The 23,586-nt window shown below is 35.5% G+C and overlaps 2 protein-coding genes across 6 annotated transcripts in view; one reads left to right on the top strand and one right to left on the bottom strand.

The window, feature by feature from the left end:
• RARS2 (arginyl-tRNA synthetase 2, mitochondrial) overlaps positions 1-20,651 on the top strand; it is a 68,628-nt gene extending 47,977 nt beyond the window's left edge. For all 3 annotated transcript variants that reach the window (XM_045543999.1, XM_045544001.1, XM_045544000.1), the window contains exons 9-20: positions 5,611-5,769; positions 6,875-6,981; positions 10,891-10,986; positions 13,666-13,726; positions 14,920-14,996; positions 15,476-15,600; positions 16,540-16,607; positions 16,697-16,806; positions 17,225-17,320; positions 18,241-18,315; positions 19,980-20,043; positions 20,539-20,651. In XM_045543999.1, the coding sequence (XP_045399955.1) occupies positions 5,611-5,769; positions 6,875-6,981; positions 10,891-10,986; positions 13,666-13,726; positions 14,920-14,996; positions 15,476-15,600; positions 16,540-16,607; positions 16,697-16,806; positions 17,225-17,320; positions 18,241-18,315; positions 19,980-20,043; positions 20,539-20,625 (1,125 nt within the window). In that variant the 3' untranslated portion in view covers positions 20,626-20,651. The remainder of the gene's footprint in view (positions 1-5,610; positions 5,770-6,874; positions 6,982-10,890; positions 10,987-13,665; positions 13,727-14,919; positions 14,997-15,475; positions 15,601-16,539; positions 16,608-16,696; positions 16,807-17,224; positions 17,321-18,240; positions 18,316-19,979; positions 20,044-20,538) is intronic.
• A 1,582-nt stretch (positions 20,652-22,233) lies between these two features.
• The window catches only part of SLC35A1 (solute carrier family 35 member A1), a 33,617-nt gene continuing 32,264 nt past the window's right edge, over positions 22,234-23,586 (bottom strand). For all 3 annotated transcript variants that reach the window (XM_045543993.1, XM_045543995.1, XM_045543996.1), the window contains one exon: positions 22,234-23,065. In XM_045543993.1, the coding sequence (XP_045399949.1) occupies positions 22,938-23,065 (128 nt within the window). In that variant the 3' untranslated portion in view covers positions 22,234-22,937. The remainder of the gene's footprint in view (positions 23,066-23,586) is intronic.

The following is a 23,586-nucleotide window of genomic DNA, read 5'->3' as shown; positions in this document are numbered from 1 at the left end:
AGAACTGTGAGCCAAATAAACCTCTTTTCTTTGTAAATTACCCAGCCTTGGGTGAATACTTTATAGCAGCACAAAATTAACTAAAATAACTTCTCAGAGTTCTTTCTATTTTTTTTCCTTCTAGCTTTAAACTTTTGAATAGACTTTGATAACACTTTTTTTTTTTTTGTAGAACTTGACTCATTACATGTTGCTTATTATGGATTTTGTAACCATAGAAATTCCTCTGAAATATAAGGGCTGTTCCTAATAAGAGAATGAATATCATGCCAATAAAGGATGCATTAGCCCTTTATCCTAGCACCGGCATTTATAAAGGTATTAATAACAGAATGTATTAACATAAATAGTCTGTTTTTTCCTTAAGTCCAAAATGACTCCCACACATTCTATTTCATTATTTCTACCCTGCCCCTTTCTAAAAGGATTTGAAGTAATTGCAGTGATGGGCTTTTAATAAAAGGGAAATGGAAAGTTAAGGGATAATATATCACTAGATAAAATTATATAACAGATTTGACCCTGAGCTTCCTTATATCAGTAGCCAAAAAAAGGAATGAGTAGACAAATAGGACAAGATCAAAGCACAAATTTGATGAGTGATAATGTTTACTTGCTTTCCTTTTTAAAAACCTGGGAGTAGTATCTGTTCCTCAAGAAATAATGTTTTTCCTGACTTTAGAGTCTCAAAACAATTTCTCTGCTTAAAGAAAAGAATTCAAGACTAAATTGATTGTAGTCACATGTCAGAATATTAATGCAGTTGGAAATTTTTTTTGAAATAAAAAATTGTATTCAGGAGTTCTTTCTTGGTTAGGTCACATTTCTTTTTTCAGGGAACATTATTAATGAATCTTGATAATAATTTTGCGCCTTATTAATCCTTGTATGTAAGAAAATGCTCTTAAATTATAAGTCTAATAAAATCTGACCACAGCTATCACTCTTGAGTATAGTGAAAGTCAGTTTAAATCACTGCTGTTAGGGATTCCCTACCTCTCAAATCACACAATGTTCTCCAGGCTCTTATATGCCTTCTGGCATGGTCGTGGAGGACTCTTTGTCTGCAGTCCACACCAGTCTCTGACAGCTTAATATCCCAGCCTACGTGATGCCTTGGAGGCATGCAGCTCTGCTTGTGTGACAGAATTTGCCTGTGAGGTCCTTGCTCTGGCCCAGTTTCGCAGGCCTAGAGGCATACTGTGAATTATTTCCCTCTGAGAGCCTGCCACCACTCCTGGACTGCCCAGCTGCTGCTACTCCTAGGGGAGTGTTCCCTATGTCCTCCACAATCTAGGAAGTTTTCCTTTCCTCTATCCTGGCATTTTTTTCGCTTTGCCATTGCCCCCTACTTTCCTTCCCAAAGCTGCCTGCCTTCCTACCCTATCTCTGCTGTCTAGGACAACACTACCATTAAAACGTGCAAAAAATACTTTTTTTACCATGAGAAATGTTACATTTATTAGATGCTAGAAACATGGTGACCTATAAGGAGATAATAATTATCACCCTTGAATAAAACTGTAAGATATTATGAATGTGATTATACATGTACAGAGAATAAAAATAAGAGATTGCGAATATTGAAAGAAGATGAATGGAGGGTAAAATATTATTTGTATGCTACTAATGATATATTAAGGAGAAATTTGATAATTAATGAATTAATTCACACAAGTTATTTTTTTACCTCACAGATTTTGACTTTATTAACTGTTGAAAGTATTGATATGTTAAATTTCAATTATATAAGTTTGTTTGAATTTCTTTAATATTTTATTTAACATTAGGAATCTGTTTCAACTAGCAGTTTTCTAAGGAATTTCTGATTAAGGCATGAAACATTAAACAATTTAATTTTTTTTTTAATTTTTTATTTAAACAAATGTTTTTTAGAAACAATCTCACTCTTGCCCAGGCTGGAGTGCAGTGGCACAATTATAGGTCACAGTAATCTTGCACTCATGAGTTCAAGTGATCTTCCTGCCTCAGCCTCCTGAGTAGCTGGGACTACAGGCATTTGCCACTGCGCCCGGCTAATTTTTTTTTTTAATTTTTTGTAGAGATAGGGTCTTCCTGTGTCTCTTAAGCTGGTCTTGAACTTCTGGCATCAAGTGATCCTCCCACCTCGGCTTCTCAAAGTGCTGGGATTGCAGGCATACACCACTGAGTCTGGCCCTTGTCTGTTTAAGTTATAATGAATTTTTTACATGTCCTTTTCTAAACAATGAGGTAAAAATTAAATGCATTTTAAGGTAGATGACACATAAATATGTAGATAAAAGGGTCTATGATATCCAAGTTATGCTGACCATTCTTAACAGTTATTCTCAGTAGTGTTAAGCATGACGAGAGGTGGGGTTGGACCCCCGCCCCAGACCAAGGAGTTAAACTGTGCCCATCTGGCTAATGATATTCTGCCATCAAATTTAAGGGATTGGGGACAAGAGGCCATTATCTACTAGTTTTATTTTTTATGCTTTTTTCTATATATTTGGGTAGATCATCCCAAGAAGCTGACTGTAATTATCTTAATTAAATTCAAAATAAAATGTCATATGCTTTTTGGCAAAACATCTAGAAATAGTAAAAAGGGAAGGTTAATATGCCTTTAAGGAAGTTTAAGACATTTGGTTTATTCCCTAAGGAAATACAGCTAGTTTTTGCATTCTCATAACTAAAAGAAAAATTGTGTTTCCATCCTCAGAGACCCTTATACTAAGCGACCCTGTCTTATTATCAAACTCAAATTTAAAAATTTCTTTTTATTCCTTTCTGTCTAGATCTAGCCTCAAAAGGAAGCTCTCTTCAGAATACATACTTTCTAAGGGTAAAATGTTGATGGTAACTGTACATTTAAACTGTTTATAATTTCAGAAGTATACACTATTAAATTCATGTATGAAGGAAAAAACATTTCTAAAATAGTAGTAAACATCAATAATTATTGTTTTATATTTGCATTTATAGGCAATTGCTAAGTGCTTAAGGCTCTTGTGTTTGATAGTGTTAGTTGATTTTCAATAATGTTTGCTTTATAACTGCAAATTGCCGAAATGCCAAGAATCTTCGGGTAGTAGGAAGGACTTTTTGTTTTAACTATTTCTATTTTAAATTTTAAGAAAGAGAAAATATTCTGGTTAAGTTTTTTCTAAAATATTTATCTCTGTAACTGTAACCTCAAACTCCTGGGCTCAAGCAATTCTCCTGCCTCAGCCTCCAGAGTAGCTGGGATTACAGGCCCAGCTGGCCTAAGTATTTTATTTTTTTGTAGGAATGAGGCCTCACTACATTGCCCAGGCTGTTCTCGAACTCCTGGCCTCAAGCAAGCCTCCCACCTCGGCCTCCCAAAGTGCTGGGATTACAAGCATGAGCCGCCATGCATAGCTGAGTTTTAAATGTTTAGCTCTTTGGGTTTAGAGTTATAGATTTAAAAAAAAAAAAAAGTCTTTTTTAAAAATAAGGACATTTTTGCATATGTTTGCTTATAATCTCTGTGTGTATATGCATGTGTGTGTGAGATAGAATCACAAACCATTTGTGAATATATATGTCTTTACTCATAGGCTGGAGCTGGACTGGTAAGCAATTCAAAAGTCAGGAAGTCTACAGTTTACTCTCTTGCAGAGACCCTCTCTGTTTCCTCACACTTTACCAACATCTTCTTTCTCTGTTTTCTAGCTGGCACTGTGTGCATTGTATTTACTAATAGGATCACATGGAAATTAGTTTTTTATGATATGTGTCAGGTATCCCCAAGACCACCCTCTGGTGCATTGATTCACAGGAGGATTCATAGAACTCAGCATATAATCATACTTGTGGCTGTGATTTATTACAACAAAAGCATATAAAGCAAAATCAGCAAAGGGAAAAAGACACATGTGCGGTTAAAGTCCAGAGGAAACCAGGCCCAAGCTTCCAAGAGTCCTTTCCCAGTAGAGTCACAGAAGATGCGCTTAATTCTTCTAGCAACAAATTCAACAAATTATGACACCATGTGTGAAATGTCTGCCAGGAAGCTTGCTAGGTACTCCATGTCCAAGGTTTTTATTGGGGACTGATCATGTAGGCACCCTCCATCTAACTTGTACTCAGTTCCAGACTCTCAGTAGTAAAGCATGTGTTCAGCATAAACTGTATTCTTTGCACAAATGGTTTAGGCACAATGAGACACATTTATCATTTAGATTAGTGGAAACATTCCCAAAATCTAAGTTCCCAGATGCCAGCCAATGGCCAACATTGTAAGCAGGATGTTTTAAAGATAGCCTTCTCAGGCCTAGTATGTTAACTCTTTTCTGCACACTATGACTTAAAAAGAGGAAAATATTAGGTAGTTTTAACCTTTATTTAGCAATATTTATTCGATTAAGTCTCTCATTTAAGTAATTAACACAAACCATCTATGAAAAATAAAACATTTTTCCCTTTAGTTGATAGTTTCTAGTGGGTATAAGCTAGTGTATCCTCCAGCAATAAAACCATTTTTTTTCTACCCAAATACTGCTGCCATGGTACTTTGATGATAATACTATAAGAGTTTAGAAGCCTCAATTGTTTTGTAATTTATTTACCAATTTATATTGCTTTCATGCTACTTTAAGATCTTTCTAGAAATAATATGATAGTTCAATTTTCATTCCTGTTTCAACCTGGAAGTGAGTTACAGCTTGTAAGTAAAATCTTTTTAGTCCATATGCATAATTTCAGTACTACTTGAACTATAATATTGATATTTTAATGTCATTTATTAACATGGTATTTTGGAGACTGGAAAATGGTGAAAACTTCATTGGGAACACAGAATCCTAGAACTGGAAGAGTGAGCCCTTAATAAGCCATCAGTTTTGCTTCAGTCATTGGGTGGGTACAGAACTAAAGCAGCCAGGACAGATGGTGCTAAAAACACTCCAGAATTGGGCGCTCCACACAGTTTTTAAGAGCCTACGTTAGAGTGTAATTAAACTAACTGTCCAAAAGGTCTTTTTACCACACCCACCTATTTTACATGTCTTTCACAGTGAACTGTTTAGAGAGCAGTTTAAAAATCTTTCAACTGCTAAATCGTCCTTTGGCCATTTCTTTGCCAGTTTGAGCCATCCTACTTCCTTCAACCTTTCTCAAAGAAGTTGGAGGGGCAATAATTTGGCATTTTGATAAAAACCAGAAGAAATGACAGCTTAGTCTTAACCAGGCATTCTTAACGTAGGGGGTCTGTGAACTTGGATAGGAAGAAATTATACTTTATTTTCACTAACCTCTCCAAGAAATTTATTATTTTTCTCCATTACTATATCACAAATGAATTTTTAAAGTAGTTGGTTAAATATATTTCGGTGTAATTATTTTCTTTATAATCCTATGTATTTTTTTTATGGATTTAGAAACATTTGGAGAAGGTGTCTATAGGCTTCACCAGGAGCCTATGGCAAAAAAGAAAAAAAAAGTTATACTCTGTGATGAGGCCAACTTGGGTAAATTTTAAATGAGAATTCTTAGAATTATGTTTTGCTTTCGTTTTCTCCTTACTGGAGAATTGTGCTTTATTTTCTGTTTCTCACCAGTGACTGGTAATGTACTTCATTTAACGTACTATTGTACTTTTAGGTTTACGTACAAGTTAATAAAGAAGCAGCAGATAATAAAAGTGTAGAAAAATCAGCACGTGAGTTCTTCCAGCAACTGGAAATGGGTGACATGCAAGCACTTTCACTATGGCAAAAATTTCGGGATTTGAGCATTGAAGAGTACATTCGGATTTATAAGGTACCTGTAAACTCTCCGATGGTGAGGTGCAACTCCTGACTGATACCTGTATAGTGAAGCTGCTGCTTGAGCTCATGTCTTGAGAACAGATTTGTGGTGGAATTGAAAATTGGGACTCCAGTATTGGCTTTTGGCCTGAAGGAACTACAAAATAATTCAGAAGCAATATCAGATGACATTCTGATACTTCATTTCTGTCTGAATTTTTTTTTTCTTTTTGGGATGGAGATCTTGCTATTGGCCCAGGATGGTCCTGAACTCCTAGGCTGAAGCAATCTTCTCACCTCAGCCTCCATAGTAGCTAGGACTACAGGCACACGTCAACACCGTGGCCCATCTGGCTTTTCTTTTATTTATTTTTTTGTTCTTTCACTTCCTCAGGCCTGTGTATGATGGGTATAAATCATTCATGTAATAAATATTGGGGAGGAGAAGAATGTAACAGTGAATAAATGAGATAAAAATTCTTGCTCTCATAGACCTTACGTTCTAGCATGGACACAGAGAGCAAACTTAAACAAATTAAAGATAGGCCAAATTAAACAAGAAACTGTATAGAGTCCATTGGATGACGCTGGATGCTAGCTGGAGAGGTCAGGTGTGCTGTCTCTGTGAGTAGAGTTTCGGTAAAAAAATCCATGTGCCTAGAGTAAGGAAGCAAAATGAACAATAGGAGAGAAGGTCATAGAGGTTGTAGGGTGGTGTGTTATATAAGACATTCTCCAGGGCTATCCAATGCAGCGCTCTGTGGTAATGGGAATGTTCTGTATCTGTGCTGTCCAGTATGGTAACTACTAGCTACATATGGCCATTAAGCACTTAAAGTGTGAATAGTGTGACTGAGGAACTAAAGTCTCAATTTTGTTTAATTTTAATTTAAATAGTCATGTGAGCCTAGTGACTACTATCCTGGACAGCACAGTACCATTGTGAGTACTTGATTGTTGTAGTGGGAGCTATTAGGTTTGAGTAGAGGAGTAACTTGATCTAATTTTTATTTTTCCCATCTATGTGACAGATGGTAGAGCATCCTTAACTTTGTCTTAGGGTAAGATAATAGGAGATTTAACTAACTTTTTTTCCTTTTGTTTCTGAATCCTATTAGCGCCTAGGAATATACTTTGATGAATATTCAGGAGAGTCATTTTACCGTGAAAAATCTCAAGAAGTCTTAAAGTTGTTGGACAGTAAAGGACTGCTACTGAAAACAGTGTAAGATCAGGTTACTATTCTTAAGTAAAGTTATTTGTTCTTTGAAATTGGGGTATCGATGTGTTCTTTCAATAAGGACAACAGAATGTGGCATTTTTTATAGTGCCTTTTACTGTTGAAAGTACTTTCCCACATGCTCTCTTTTGTTGCCATAGCAAAAGCCTGTTAAGGTCTGGAGAAAGGACATTATTTGTTGTTAATTTGGGAGGGAACTTAAGCGCAGAAAATAGAAGTGACCTGCCTAAGGTCACACAACCTTATAATGGTATAACTGAAAAAAGGAAATAGAACTTACTTCTGCTGACTCAGCTTTATCTTTTGTTAAAAAAAATCTCATCCTTTTCAAAAAGGATTTAAGACAACTTATGAAAGTAGATATGACAGACTTTTGAAAGAATAAAATGAGGAAATCAGGAAGTAGAGGCAGGAAAAATAATATGAAGTCAGATGATACTAGTGCATCCCTGCTGGGATTCTGTTTCTGTTTTTTTTTTTACTTGTTTTTAATTGACAAATTGTATATATTTATGGTGTGCAACATGTTTTGATACATGTATGTATACATGTGGAATATTTAAATCAAGCTAATTAACATATCTATCACCTCACATACTTATCTGTGTTGAGAACTTTTTTTTTTTTTTGAGACAGAGTCTCACTCTATTGCCCAGACTAAAGTGCTGTGGCATCAGCCTAGCTCACAGCAACCTCAAACTCCTGGGCTCAAGTGATCCTCCTGCCTCAGCCTCCCGAGTAGCTGGGACTACAGGCATGCACCACCATGCCCGGCTAATTTTTTCTATATATATTTTTAGCTGTCCATATAATTTCTTTCTGGTTTTAGTAGAGACGGCGTCTCTTGCTCAGGCTGGTCTCGAACTCCTGAGCTCAAACATTCCGCCCACCTTAGCCTCCCAGAGTGCTAGGATTATAGGCGTGAGCCACCGTGCCTGGCCTGTGTTGAGAACATTTAAAATCTACTCTCTTCGCAGTTTTCAAGTGTAATATAGATTATTATTAATTATATTTACCATGCCGTACAATAGATCTCCAGAACTTATTCCTCCTGTCTACCTGAAATTTTATACCCTTTTACCAGCATCTTTCCATTCCCTGCCCCTGGTAACAACTATTCTACTCTCTGCTTATATGAATTCAAATTTTTTAGATTCCACATACAAGTAAGATCATGCAGTATTTGTTTTTCTGTGCATAGTTTATTTCACTGACTATAATGTCCTCCAGGTTTATACATGTCACAAATAACAGGGTTTCCTACTTAAGACTATATAGTATTCCATTGTGCGTATGTATTTTTTTTTATCCATTCATCTGTCAGTAGACACTTAGGTTGATTCCATATCATATCTTGGCTGTTGTGAATAATGCTTCAGTGAACAGGCAGTGCTCGTATACTGATAGAGTGATTTCATTTCCTTTGGGTATATACCCAGAAGTGATACTGCTGTATCATATGGTGATTCTATTTTGAATTATTTTGTTTCATTGTTGATTTATTTATTCATTCATTCACTCACTCATTTATTTATTTTTGAGACAGTGTCCCTCTTTTTTTTAAAGCCATTCTAACAGGTGTAAGGAGATACCTTATTGTGGTTCTAATTTGCATTTCCCTGATGAGTAGTGATCTTAAACACCTTTTTATATATCTACTTACCATTTGTATATCTTCTTTTGAGAAATATCTATACAGGTTTTTGGCCCATTTCCTTTTTTTTTTTTTTTTTTTTTTTGAGACAGAGTCTCACTTTGTTGCCCCGGGCTAGAGTGAGTGCCGTGGCGTTAGCCTAGCTCACAGCAACCTCAAACTCCTTGGCTTAAGCAATCCTCCTGCCTCAGCCTTCCGAGTAGCTGGGACTACAGGCATGCGCCACCATGCCTGGCTAATTTTTTCTATATATATTTTTAGTCATCCAGCTAATTTCTTTCTATTTTTAGTAGAGACGGGGTCTCGCTCTTGCTCAGGCTTGTCTCGAACTCCTGAGTTCAAAGGATCCACCTGCCTCGGCCTCCCAGAGTGCTAGAATTACAGGCGTGAGCCGCCGCGCCTGGCCCCATTTCTAAATTGGATTATTTCTTTGCTATTGAGTTGTTTGAACTTATATATTTTGGCTATTAACCCCTTATCAGATGTATGTTTTTCAGATATTTTCTCCCATATCGTAGGTTGTCACTTCACCTTATTAATTGTTTCATTTGCTGTGCAGAAGCTTTTAAGTTTGATGCAATCTCATTTGTCAATTTTTTCTTTTGTTACCTGTTATTGAGGCCTTATTCAAGAAATCTTTGCTAAGACCATTGTCACAAACCTTTTCCTTTTTGTTTTCTTCTAATAGTTTTATAGTTTCAGGACTTAGGTTTAAGTCTTTAATCCATTATGAGTTGATTTTTGTATAAGATGAGGGTCCGAGGTTTTTCTTCTCCATGTGTGTATACCCAGTTTTCCCAGCACCATTTATTGAAGAGACTGTCCTTTCCTCATTGGGTAATCTTGGCACCTTTATTGAAGATCAGTTGACCATAAATGTGTGGATTTATATCTAGGCTCTCTATTCTGTTCCATTGGTATGTATGTCTATTTTTCTGCCCGTATGATGCTGTTTTGATTACTATAGCTTTGTAGTAGATTTTGAGATTAGGTAGTGTGATGCCTCTAGCTTTGTTCTTTTTGCTCAATATTGCTTTGGCTATTTGGGGCTTTTGGGGGGTTTCATATGAATTTTAGAATTACTTTTTCTATTTCTGTGAAAAATGTTGGAGTTTTGATAGGGATTATATTGAATTTGTAGATTACTTTGGGTAAGATGGTTATTTTAATAATCTTCTAATTATGTGCATTAGATATCTTTCCATTTATTTGTGTCTTAATTTCTTTCAATCAGCGTTACATAGTTTTCAGTGTACAGATCTTTCACCTCCTTGGTGAAATATATTCCTAAGAATTTTAATGTTTCTTGATATTATAAATAGGATTGTTCTTTTTGATTTCTTTTTCAGATAGGTTGTTGTTAGTGTATAGAAATGCTACTGATTTTTGTATGTTGATTTTCTTATATCCTGCAACTTTACTAAATTTATTTATTCTGACAGTTTTTTGGTAGCATCTTTAGGGTTTTCCACTTACTAGATCTTGTTGCTTGCAAACAGAGACAGTTTAACTTCTGCTTTTCCAATTTGGATGCCTTTTATTTCTTGCTTTCTAATTTAGGTTTTACTTTCCTGTCAGCTAAACAAACAGAGAAATGGCACCAGTCATAGAAGCCCAGGCATATGTAATGTAGAAGCAAACCAGTTGCTTAAGAGAAGTGTTTCTTTTCATAGTACCAAAGCAAAATTTCTCCTGTTGTCTTCATGAAGCATGTGGTTAATAGCATCCTCAGTAATGTCCTTAAGGAAAATTTTTAGATTGTGATATACAGATTCTAATTTTTGATCAGGCAGGAAAGACAATAACAAAATTCTGTGGTTTTAAAGGTACACTCAGGTGTACTTTCTGGCATATTAAAAAAAACTTAGCCCAATATTGATTGTTATGATAACTTGAATTAAAAGAAGAATCTGTGACATTTCATAATTAAGCTGCAGTTGCATGTCATTTTGCAACTGAGTATATTAACGATTTTATCTGAATACCTTATCCAGAGCAACAGATTAAAAAAAGATAGGATAACCAAATATCAATTACATTATACTCACTCTTAAGAGATTCTCAAACATATTCCTTCTTGTTTTTTTCCACTGGTGGTTAAAACTTGAATTGACACTGCTTATTGCTACTTAAATAACAAAAATAGCTTCTGGTTTGCCAAAGATTAATGTTATAGATGTTATACTTTTAAAGGTTTTAATGTATTAAGTTGCTTCAGAGTTACCCTTTTGCATTTCTAGAAAAGGAACTGCTGTAGTGGATCTCTCTGGAAATGGTGACCCCTCCTCAGCTTGTACTGTAATGCGAAGTGACGGGACTTCTCTCTATGCAACCAGGTTTGTGGCTTCTGTGAGGGTAAACATTGGAATGTGACTGTGACTTCAGGTTCTTTGTCAAGACAATCATTTTATCCTCAAAACTGTTACTAAATCCTAGTTGCAGGTTCTAAATCTACTGCTTTCACATTTTTAAAAAATTGGGTTTCTATTTATTGCCAGTTACAATTCCTGGAAAGGTTTAATATCATCAGCAAAGTGACCCCCAAACTGTTTACAATTAGTTAGACATCATAGGATTCCACAGCTGAATACATTGTTCTATACTATAAAACTGAAGGACTTCATATTCAACTATAAGTATTTTTACACTTGCACATTGGCTGGAAATGTATACTAGAACATGACCATACTTAGCTCAGTGGTGTCCTCACCCTATAAAGACCATCTTACATGCATATAAATACCAGACCTCTTTATGAGTGTGGTAAAATAGGCCAAGGGAGTAGGCCATGTTACTTATATTTTTTATTCATTCATTTCCATGACTGACCCTTGTGGAGGGCAGCAGTCTCTTGTTAAGTAAGAACTGAGTTTATCAAACACACTTATTTCTGGGACAAAGCTAATAGGAAAGATAAGGTAAGACAATAGAATCCACACAAGCAAACATGACCATACCCAAGCACTGCTGGCAAGTGTCTTGCAGGCCAGAGTTTTCTGTTAGTTTTCTATAAGGGTTACAAACCACCTTTGTAACATAAAGCAATGATATTTTATCGTTATTGTTAACTATCATCATTTGTTCCAAACAACTTTAAATAACCAATCAAGTCTCTTACCACTTCTTAGAGAATTCATCTCCTACCTTCTGTTACTTTTTAACATTTTCCTTTATCAATTCCATGCAATTGGGGTTAGAAAGTGAGAAGAACCCATGTATCTAAGAAGTACATACTTTTTTTTAGGTTAAAAAAATTAGAAATTTTTTTGTGGCAGTCAATTATTGCTAAATAGATTAAATTAATAAACCCTTGCACAGTGGTTAGAAGAAATGTCCATTGAGAATACAGGCTCCATTTCATAAAGACTCTGACTACCCTGATCTGGTATCTTTTTTGAGCTGTCATTAGGTCTAGATTTTTCAACACCTATGTTTTTCTTTAGGAAAAGAAATGTCTGATGAGAATAAAGGTTCCATGTCATAAAGACTCTGATCTGGTATCTTTTTTGGGCTATCATTAGGTCTAGATTTTTCTGTATATTTACCCTTTCTCTTTTTTCTTTGGGAAAATAACTTTTTTTGCCACTTGTTGGAATGTTTGATTTTTCACTTTGCTTTAACTGTAGTGGTTTCTGCCTTTTAGTGTGTTTCTCATAGAATACATCTGGGGGAGGCGGGCATTGTAAATGAAAGGAGTTGTTATAGTAGACAAGGAGCAGTGCAGAATACTGAAAAGAGCAGAATGTGAGGCTGGAGACCTGGGTTTTTTGCTCTGACCCATAACCATCACTTTAACTCTCTGGGCTGTGATTCTCTGCCTTCTGAAATGACAAACCTGGACTGAATGACCTGACATTTCTTCTGGCATTCAAATTCGGTTTCTACAAACTCAACCTAGAACTTTTTCTAATATTCTTCTCTTTTGTTTTTTCATCAAGTCAAAAAGTTTCTCTTTGTTTTGTCCTTAGCTGAAACCAAAAAATATAACAGGAGTGTGTCCTTGTGACATCATTTTTGTGATAATCTTCTGTACCAGTGTTTCCCAACTTTTATTATAATCTCTCAAAGGAACCTTCTTAGCCATATTTTCCCTAATTGTCAACCCTCATGATATTTTAATAGCACCGATATTCTGTATGCTCTACGTGTGCTTTATGCATAAGGAATAAGAATTTTTTTTGCCTCCATTGAGAATGCATGTGCAGTATAATGTCAGGATCATGAGGATGGGTACTAATGACAAAAGATCTAGGAATTTTTTCATTCCTCCCAGTATTATATATTGTTAACCAAAAATAGCTTTAATTTTGAACTTCAAAATTTTCATGATCCTTGACTTGAAATTTTGGTTTATGAAATTTCATGGTTTAATTTTCATTGCTTTCATATGGCTTATTTTTCATTATTTCACAGTATGTGCAAACCGAGTATTTTGTATTTAATCAGAGATAAAAGAGAGAAGTGGAATTTTTGCTAAAGAACTTTATGGTCTTTTAAAATGCTTTAGAAGGTATTGCTTCTGACCAACCCAAGACTTTGAAAGTCCTTAATAGTGCTAATAGAAGAATAGCTAAAAGATAACTTTTTATCTACTACATCACCTATCTTTGAAATATATTCTTATGAGAATGTATTGCAGAGAAGTAACAATTAGATGATTCTTTTCAATAGAGGCTTAAATAATCATAAAACATTTTCCTACAGGACACTTTGCCCAGAGCTATTTTAGTTATTATTACTTCTTGTTGTAGAGCTTTTGTTTATTTATTTTTGGTTTTATTATTTTCCCAGTGCTGTTATTATTATTGCTTTTCCCATTATTGCTTTTCCTAAACCTATTTTTGTTGTTATTTTCTATCAAAGTATGGTATTGGGATTATGCAGGCACAAGCAAGGGTGGTATACTCCAGGCTGTGGGATAATTGGAGTTCTTAATTAGAAAATCCTCATTGCTATTAAATCAGTAGTATTACCCAGATCTGCTTAGTAACTCTTGATTTATGGCCATTTTTCAGAGATCTTGCAGCTGCTATAGATAGAATGGACAAGTATAATTTTGACACAATGATTTATGTGGTAAGTAATCACAGTAAAGAACAAAAATGTTACATTCCTAACTTATGAAAACTGTAGAGATAAATTGGATGCCATGTTGAAAAACTATGGAAAAATTTTATCAAACTACAGAGAGAATTCAATATTAAGAGTATTTAAAGTGGCAAGCCTCCATTTAAAATTTAAAAACCTTAAAAATGAAAAAGTTTACATTGCTTCTTAGTAACAAAAAGTTACCCAAATCTGGAAAATGGTTATGTGAAATTAATATGTACAGGTTACAATAATGCAGTTTTTAAATAACTTTTTATTTTGAAATAGTTTAAGACTCACAAAAAGTTTCAAAATAGTATAGTATTTCTCCTAGCTTTCCCCAGAGATATCTAACATAATCTTAGTATTTTGTCAATATCAGAAAATTGACATTGGTAGAGACCTTATTCAAATTTCGCTAGTTTTTACATGCACTCTTGTGTGGGTGTGGATGTTTGTGTAGCTATGATTTTATGAAATTTTATCACATGTATAGATTCATGTAACCTTCACCACATTCAGAATATAGAGCTATTTCATCACAAAACAAACTTCTTCATGGTCAACCACTTAATAATCTCACCTTTCCCCTAACCCTAACCCCTGGCAACCACTGCTCTGTTCTCCATCACAACAATTTTGTCACTTTGAGAATGCTGTTTAAATGAATCATACAATATGCAACCTTCTGTGATTGGCTTTTTTTTACTTAGTATAATGAATGCCCTTGAGATACATCCAAGTTGTGTGTGCCAATAGTTTGTTCCTTTATATTGCTGAGTGGTAATTCTAGTATCTTCCCCGTGTCCTTCCTTTTTGTTTGCAATCTCCCTTTCCACTAAGAAAAAAGTTGCCATCAGACATTTTTTTAGAGCTTAGCTTTGGTCTTCTTATAGATGAAGGTCGTAAAGAGCTGAGAGGGAAGGAATTTAAATAGAAGATTAAAGTTCACATTTCCTCCTGACAACAGTGGAGTGCTGCAGCTCTTATTAATGTTTTCCTCTGTTATAGAGCACTCAACTTAGACATCCTCCCAGTGGCATCCTTTTTGTTTATTTAAAACATATTGACTGACAGTGACTTTAGTCTCTCAAAATTCAAATATGTTAATTTGATTCAACTCCAACCTATTTTTGTAGATTAATTTATCACTGTTATTTTAAATACATTTTCTTCCCAAGACAGATAAAGGGCAACAAAAGCATTTTCAGCAAGTGTTCCAAATACTGAAGATCATGGGATATGACTGGGCAGAAAGGTACTGTCTGCATGGTTCCTAATTGCTTGTTCAGGCTCAGTAAAGATTTGTGAGGGCAGCTGAGCCCAAAAAGGTACCTAGTGGTCAGAGTTTTTCATTCAAACTTCAATTCTTTGTTTCAAGATATTACTATGGAAAAGCAGATTTGATTTATGTCTTGGTTATAATAGTTTCTAGCTTATAAACACTTTAAAAGTATATTTTTATTAGATACCTACTCTCAGTGGCTTAATTTTCAAAACTCTTAATCCTCATCTCTTTTTTCTCATAAAAGCAACTAGTAATTTAATCATGTTAGTGATTATCTCTATAAAATGAAGCTGTGTGCTTAACATCTTTTGTAGCATACAACAAATTACATCATATTTCATTTTATTAATATTTTAGTTCAGACTACTCTGTGAAAGGGTGTTATTTTTATACTTGGATTAGCAGTTCTTTTTTAGCTTCCAGTGAACTAAATGCCCACTCTATTTCAGGTGCCAGCACGTGCCCTTTGGAGTAGTGCGGGGAATGAAGACTCGAAGAGGAGATGTCACTTTTCTGGAAGATGTTTTAAATGAGATTCAATTAAGGATGCTACAGAACATGGCTTCCATTAAAAGTGAATTCAGTTTTTTGTTGTTAAAGTTATAACTTACATGCCACTTCTGTGTTTTGCTGGATTTTGGGGCATTGTGATTTATTATAACTGTCCCTCCATTGAAGTGTCACTAACCTTGTCAAAAACAGCTTTCACTAATTTCACTAGGTACCAGAATTTTTAGATTTGCTGTGCAGGAATTGTTCATTTCAATAATCTGATTTGAGGCCGGGCGTGGTGGCTTACGCCTGTAATCCTAGCACATTGGGAGGCTGAGGTGGGAGGATTGCTTGAGCTCAGGAGTTCAAGACCAGCCTGAGCAAGAAATTAGAAACTACTAAAAATTAGAAAGAAATTAGCTGGACAACTAAAAATATATATAGAGAAAAAAATGAGCCGGGCATGGTGGCGTATACCTGTAGTCCCAGCTACTTGGGAGGCTGAAGCAGAAGGATCACTTGAGCCCAGGAGTTTGAGGCTGCTGTGAGCTAGGCTGATGCCACGGCACTCTAGCCCAGGCAACAGAACAGAGGGAGACTCTGTCTTAAAAAAAAATAATTTGAATTGATAACTTTGGTCCTTTTTTCATGGACAGCTTTAGCATTGTCAGTCCATTGTCTGAGTGGTTACATGAAGTTCTCATGTATAAATTGGATACAAGTCACAAATCCTTATGACTTTGTTTAACCTTCATTATTGGAAAACTAAGTATCAGCTATATTTGATGTCTTACAAAGGATATTTGTAAGAAAAATAAATTTGAATTTTTTCCCATTTAATGTAGGCTGGGAAAATGTCATTATCAAAGGTAGATTAACCTAAATTGGGAAAGTAAATTGTCCACTGTGAAACTGTTCTGGATTGTCAACATACATTTTTGGCAGATTTTATGTCCACTTTGATCCCTGATTCTGGCACAGTGTCATGCAGGTTAAAGAAAGCTGCCTTTGTCCTTTTCAGCAACTAAAGAACTTGAGAACCCCCAGGAGACTGCGGAGAGGGTCGGGCTTGCAGCACTTATTATTCAGGTCTGTTAAGACTCCTACCTATGAGACCTTTTTCTTTTGTTCGATACTAGAGCAAATCCCAGCACTGAAGATTTTCTCTGTTATTTTAGGACTTCAGAGGTTTACTCTTATCTGACTATCAGTTCAGCTGGGATCGTGTTTTCCAGAGTCGTGGGGACACAGGAGTCTTCCTACAGTACACACACGCCCGCCTCCACAGGTGAGAAGAGGCTGCAGGGAACCATCATGCGCTGTCCTTCTCCAGGCCGGGTCTTGGCTGGTGTGATTCTAAGACCAAAGGCCCTGTTTTCTGGGCTTTTCCAACATCTATTCAAATCTGTTTAAAAAATATTTATTGAGCACCTCTCTAAAAAATATTTTTATGTATACTAGCTTATTTAGTTCTCAGAATAAGCCTGCCAAAAAATATACTGTTACCTCCAGTGGTACAGATAAAGAAACAAATCTAGGTAAAATTTAGATATTAGGTCAAACAATGATGGCATTGAAGTCTAGGGCTGTATAAAGATGAGCCCAGAACTGTGTGTCACAAGGTAATGTTCATCACTTGCAGCTGTGTGCTCTTGGATGACTTATTTAATCCTTTGATGTTTTGAACTTTAAACTTTTGGTAACAGTTTGGAAGAGAATTTTGGATGTGGTTATCTGAATGACTTCAACACTGCTTGTCTACAAGAACCACAGTCTGTTTCAGTTCTCCAGCATCTTCTCAGGTATGAAGGTTTCTGATATCAAGCCTGCTTCTGCTTATTGAAATGGAGTTATTGCTGACCACTAGAGTCAACAAGCTGCCTCCTGCCTCTAGACCTTTCCCAAAGGTATACCCAAAAAGCAATTGTCTGCCCTTTAAGCCAATGCTCAAAGTCAATCTTAACGCTGCTGAATTAGCACAGATGTTTAGCCTCCTTGACGCCCATGTAAAGCCAATAAAAACTCAATTTTTAGTCTTGGAAAAGAGCATCTTCTCACCCTCTGATAAGTGAAGGAAAATCCCTGCCTTTGTGCAGCTTTTCAGAGATTGTAAGTCCTTAATTTGCACCTTAATTTCAGTTCACAGTCTTAAATACATGTATCTATTAATATCTGATGCCCCCACACTAGGCTAGAGCCCACACCTGTTAGTTCTCACAGACATTGTTGGTGAAGCTAGACTTGTTGGTAAATATTAGGCACATGGGTGGGTATGAACAAAGCAGTTTTCTTTGATTGTCATACAGTGGGTCAGTGGTTCTCCGGGACCAGAAAAGTTTACTCATATGTAGCTAATGTGAAGAAAAATCAACCAACCTGGTTTTCATACCACTGAGCGTAGACTTTGTTTGCTAGTTTATATTTTATGTTCCTAAACATGGTTTTTTACATTCAATTTAACAGTAATGATTTAAGTTTTTGCTCTGGACTAGGTCTAGGGAATATCAAGATGACTTAGAAAGTCCCTGACATCAAGGAATTTGTAAGAAAGAAAAATGCGCCTTTGCCTTCAAATGTACACAGGCTTTTTTTTCATATGCCTTCGACTCTCAACAATGTCAAGTCAATCTTACATCCAAGATCTTTTAACATCTTAATGTCTTAGCTTAGTGTAACGTGCACAGGCTTTCCCCGCCCACTGCTCCTATCATTTTTCTTTTAGGTTTGATGAGGTGCTTTATAGATCATCTCTGGACCTTCAACCCAGACACATTGTCAGTTACCTTCTAACTCTGAGGTACTTTATAATCTTCCTATTTTCAAGTGTTAATAACATTTGAGACCTTCTGATCTGACAAAGAACCTTTCTTTAAAGTTTTCCTATAAACAAATCAGTTGGCCTAAAAATTCATATTCCTTAAGTTATAGGAACTCTTACTCCATCTTAGCAAATTAGCAATTAATGTTCATTCAGTGATATAAGGCATGGTCACTATAGTCTGGTAAATGGGAACTGACAACCACATAGATAGTTACAGCCCAGTGCATATGTGTAATGATAGCGTAAACATAAGAGACGTGTTAGGTCACCCAGTCCAACCTTGAGGGATCAGAGAAGACTTCTAAGAAGTAGACATTAATCAGGAGAAGCAATGTGGCTGGGAAGGAGGGGAAAGCCCAGAGTTGAGTAAGAACATAATATATTAAAGGAACTACAAGCATTGTCCTAGGAGGGATGAGGCATGAAGCATGTACAAGCCCTTTGCCATGTATGGAGGCATTTAGACTTACATTCAGGACACTGGGGTCCATAAAAGGGTTTTACGCAGAGGCACAGAAAAATTAGCTAGAGGGTAGAGAATGCACTGGGAGGCAAATCACTGACATTTTGATGGACATCTCATAGTGGCTATTTTAAAAACTTTGAATAGAAGTTGAGTGTACTCTTGTATAGCAACAGCTGTATCTTCCCATAAAGTTATTTAAGAAAGGAAATTTTGATTTTACTCAAAATCTACTGAAATCGGAGACTTATCGGGACTGTTTTCTTGTTTATACTTTTTACCTTGTCTTCCCCAGATTTAAACAAGATTTTTTCTTCCTTCAAGTGCCACTTAGACATACAGAGATGAAGAAGCAGAAAGTGTTACGAAATGTCATTTAATAATTAAAACAAATGTCTTGGCCCAGCACGGTGGCTCATATCTGTAATCCTAGCATTCTGGGAGGCCAAGGCAGAAGGATCACTTGAGGTCAGGAGTTCAAGACCAGCCTGAATAAGAGCAAGACCCTGTCTCTACTAAAAATAGAAAAAATTAGCCATGCGTGGTGCCATGCGCCTATAGTCCCAGCTACTCGGGAGGCTGAAACAGGAGGATCACATGAACCGAGGAGTGTGAGGTTATAGTGAGCTATGATGACACCACTGCACTCTAGCCTGGGCGACAAAGTGAGACTCTATCAAAAACAACAACAAAAAACCAAAATGAATGTCATCATTTTTCTGGCACATTGTTCTATGCTGCCATACCTAAACAGAAAAGATACTTTAAAGGTGGCCAGTGTGTGCAGAGTGGATTGATAACTAGTCTCTACCCCACCTTCTAACTGTGCAGAGGGGAAAAGGCCATGCCGTGTTATACTTTTAATTATAGGTTGCCTAAATGAGGAAAGGAATCCCCTATATTTGTAAAATTAACAATGAAATCATAATCTCAAAAATTGCCACCTGTTAGTAGTAGAACCAGGACCAAGATGTAAAGCTTGAGTTTAGTGTGTTTTACTTTGTCTGTTATAGAAAAGCAGTGAATTCCAGTCTCCACTTTACAACTGTGGATACATTCTTTAATGGTTCTAAGCTTTGATTTATTTATTTATAAGTTGCAGGGAGTAAGATAGCAAACTCATATATTACCAAGAAATTGCTACTGGTACTCATCATGATTTCTCTTTCTGTTTCAGTCATCTTGCAGCTGTGGCACACAAAACGCTGCAAATAAAAGATAGTCCTCCTGAAGTGGCTGGGGTATGTTATGTTAAATGTTCTCTGTGTAATCCCTAGCAACCCTAGTACTAATATTACTGTCTTTCTCAAAATTTTTCTAAATTATTATATTGTTCATCTATAGCATTGTACTTACTGACTCAGGTAATAATTAGGCTGTAATAATCAATGTTGGTTGGGCTGTAACAATCAATGTTTATATGCTTCCCAACATGCTAGACTATGAAACATATTTTCCTACATCAAGTGTTATAGTCATAAGTTTGCCTTATGTGAAGCCATATCATATGATAAGACTGTCATTCCCACCCCATGACCCCTTGTATACCAGTCTTACTGTAAGGGATTCTAGGAATTTATCTTCCCTTGACTACAGTAAATTCTAGGGTACCTTGATATTTTGTTCCTACTTTAAATTAGAAGAAAAAATCACTTTTAAAACCATTCTCATTTATTTACTTATAGATAGCTTGTTACTGAATTGAACATTTAATCATTCTTTGATTTATTTTGTAGGCCAGACTTCAACTTTTCAAAGCTGTCCGTTCTGTCCTAGCCAATGGAATGAAACTTCTTGGAATAACACCTGTATGTAGGATGTAATTTCTAATTAAAATGGCTTTTAAAATACTAAACAAATTATAGTTATCCTTAGATGCCTTGCTGTTCAGAATAGAATTTATTATTCTGTGTCAGAATCTATATTTAAGTGTGACTTACCACAGTATTCAATCTTTACCCTTAAAATTAAATAAATCATCTGAGTTCCCTCATGGTCAGTAGGTACTTAAGTAAACCTAGGTTGAGTCTTTTAAACTCAAAGCACTGTGTTCTAATGGTGCTAAAGGATCAGAGTTTAAACTCTGGTTTGAAGTTTATTACAATGTCATTCTTTTTAGAAACTCTCCTTATAACTGAGATGATCTGTTTTCATCAAATAATTGGTGAGGGGGAAAAAAAATCTCAATTTTCATCTAATTGTGACTAGTTCTTAATGAAATATAGGGAGATCAGAAATAAGCATCTTTTTGCCAATATAGCTGACAGCTACTCCCAGAGACAGTTGTCAGACCTTATGCTTACCTTTTAGTTGATATATACAGGTAACTCTTATTGTGTGAACTCAGAAACTGAATACATTTGAATAGCAAGAAATTACTTGTACATTGTATTAGGATCTTTTTGTAAAATGTAGTCCATTATTGAACCATAATTTAAAGTGGAGTTTCTTAGTTTCCTTCATGTATCTGCATATTGGTAAGTTATATTTTGTGTAACTTGATTAGGGGTAACATGAGCATGGGTTAGGTAACATAAGTAGGACGTTGTATGTTTATCAGTATGATCCTCATCTGCCAGCATTTCTATTCAGGTTGGCTATAATTTATTCTAAATGTTGCTAATAGAAGTCTTCTGAATACCAATGAAAATCTACTTTTACAAATAGGCAAATTAGCATGAACCAAAGCTTCTCTAGTTAGAATGAAAATTGTTTTATATATGCAAGTATAGTTTACCTTCTTAGTGCCAGAGAGGACTTATCCATGTAGTCTCAATTTTTCCACTTAAAGTAGCATTAAAATTCCCTTAGCAGAAACCAGCCATAGAATAAAAATGTACAGTAGGGACATGTTTTGCATGTCCAATATCCCTTTCCACTTCTTTGGAGAAACTTTCCCCTTCCAAAATCAGTGGTAGCCTCCTGAGTATTTGAATCTTGAATAAAATGATATAGGGACAGTAAGGAGTAGAGCCAAATCTTTACAGAAGCAGCTCACTGACTGTTCGTTAATTCCTACAACCTAGGATCTCACTCTGTCACCCAGGCTGGAGTGCAGTGGCATGATTATGGCTCACTGCAACCTTGAACTCCTGGACTCAAGCCATTCTCCCAACTCAGCCTCTCTGTAGCTGGGACTACAGGTGTGTACTACCATGCCTGGCTAAAATTCCTTTTTTCGCTTAAGGCTTGCCAGAGTCAGTTGATAACTATTATTTGCAAACAAAGAACCTTAACTGACACTATTCCACATATAGAAAATAAAAAATTATTTTTAATGTTTTTATATTATCTTAATAGTAGTCATATCTGTAATACAAAAGTGATAAAACAGAATTCATATAAATAAATTAAGTTTATTGCTGAATATCCCCAGAATTTCACCATTAACATTATAGAAATTTTTTTAAAACACTGAAATTTCACAATTATTGAGAGCCCAATAGTTAAACATACTTTATTAAAAAAATACAAAAGTGACATTAGAAATTTTTTTGAATAAAAGTATATCATCTAACAGCAAAGAAATATGAACCAGACAATGAATGGCACAAATACAGCACTAAAGGGGTACTCAGTCACCACCCAGAAATCATTGTCCGAGTAATGAAATAGAATCGGTTTGAAAAGTTACACATTCAGTTTGTTTCTGAACTAGCCTGTCTTGTTTCTGCCTTTCTTTTGTAAGAAAAGAGCATAGGTCTTTACTGCTGCTGGGACAAAATACTGTACATAAATTGGAGAACAAGGAGGGGTTGTCCTTCTCTCCTGGTACCTGAACAAGAGAACAGTTAGGACAGAAATGGCTTTGGCACTTTAAACCTTAAACATTGTCCCAAACCTTGAATATTGTAGCCTCACATGATTTTTTAATACCGTATCACCTCCATACTTTTTATGTACATCATATATATACAATAATAAAATTCCTTCATTCTGAAACAACACCTTGACCCAAACAGTTCCACATTAAATCTCTGTATTAGCAATTCACTCAGATAGCTTTCTTAATTAATTCTTATGCCATCAGTTAATTTGTTGTTGTTTTTGTTTAAGCTACCTTCTGGGATTGACTTAAGGCTCTAGTTTAATGTAAATGGTTTAGTCTTAGTAGAAATCTCACTGGAAGCTGAAATCACACACCAATGACTCTCTCTTTTGAAGCTATTTCTCCTTGTTGGATGGATGTAGTGTCTTGTCTGGGTAAGCCATAGAGATATATGGAAACACACACAAGAAGGGTACCCAAAGCGAAGGTGAGTGCTGGGAAAAAAAAAAAAACAAACTTTATCTGTATCTTTAAACTTCACAACAATGATCAGTGTTAAGATTTTGAAAACTTTTAAAATTGTATGTTTATACTGTCAGATCACATGGGAAATGAAGCTAAATGTTCTGTTTTTATGATCGTATGGTTTAGAAAGGTCATCCATTCTAGCCAAAAAAATAAGTAGTAAAATCAAGGGAGTGTTAATCATAGACTACATGCTTTCAGAACACAAGTATGCCTGCCTTATAAGGACCACTCAGACACATACTAACTTCCCTATTAAATATATTTTAAAAATTTACATAAGTATAAAACAAAGAATATAAATACAAAAGAAAATGCAGTGGAATGTGACTTTTCCATGATATCAGAAACCTGTGAAGGTTTAGGGTAAAAGATAGTTGAGCAATATTCAGAGTTAGATGATCAATTACTCAAACCATTGCAGATTTGTGAATAGGAGATAAGGTAGTAATTTATTGAATAAAATTAAATTATTTCCTTCTAGCCTTAA

Source organism: Lemur catta, chromosome 2, assembly GCF_020740605.2.
Source record: "Lemur catta isolate mLemCat1 chromosome 2, mLemCat1.pri, whole genome shotgun sequence".
In the NCBI taxonomy this organism is placed as follows: domain Eukaryota; kingdom Metazoa; phylum Chordata; class Mammalia; order Primates; family Lemuridae; genus Lemur; species Lemur catta.
This window is presented reverse-complemented; position numbering and strand designations above follow the sequence as displayed.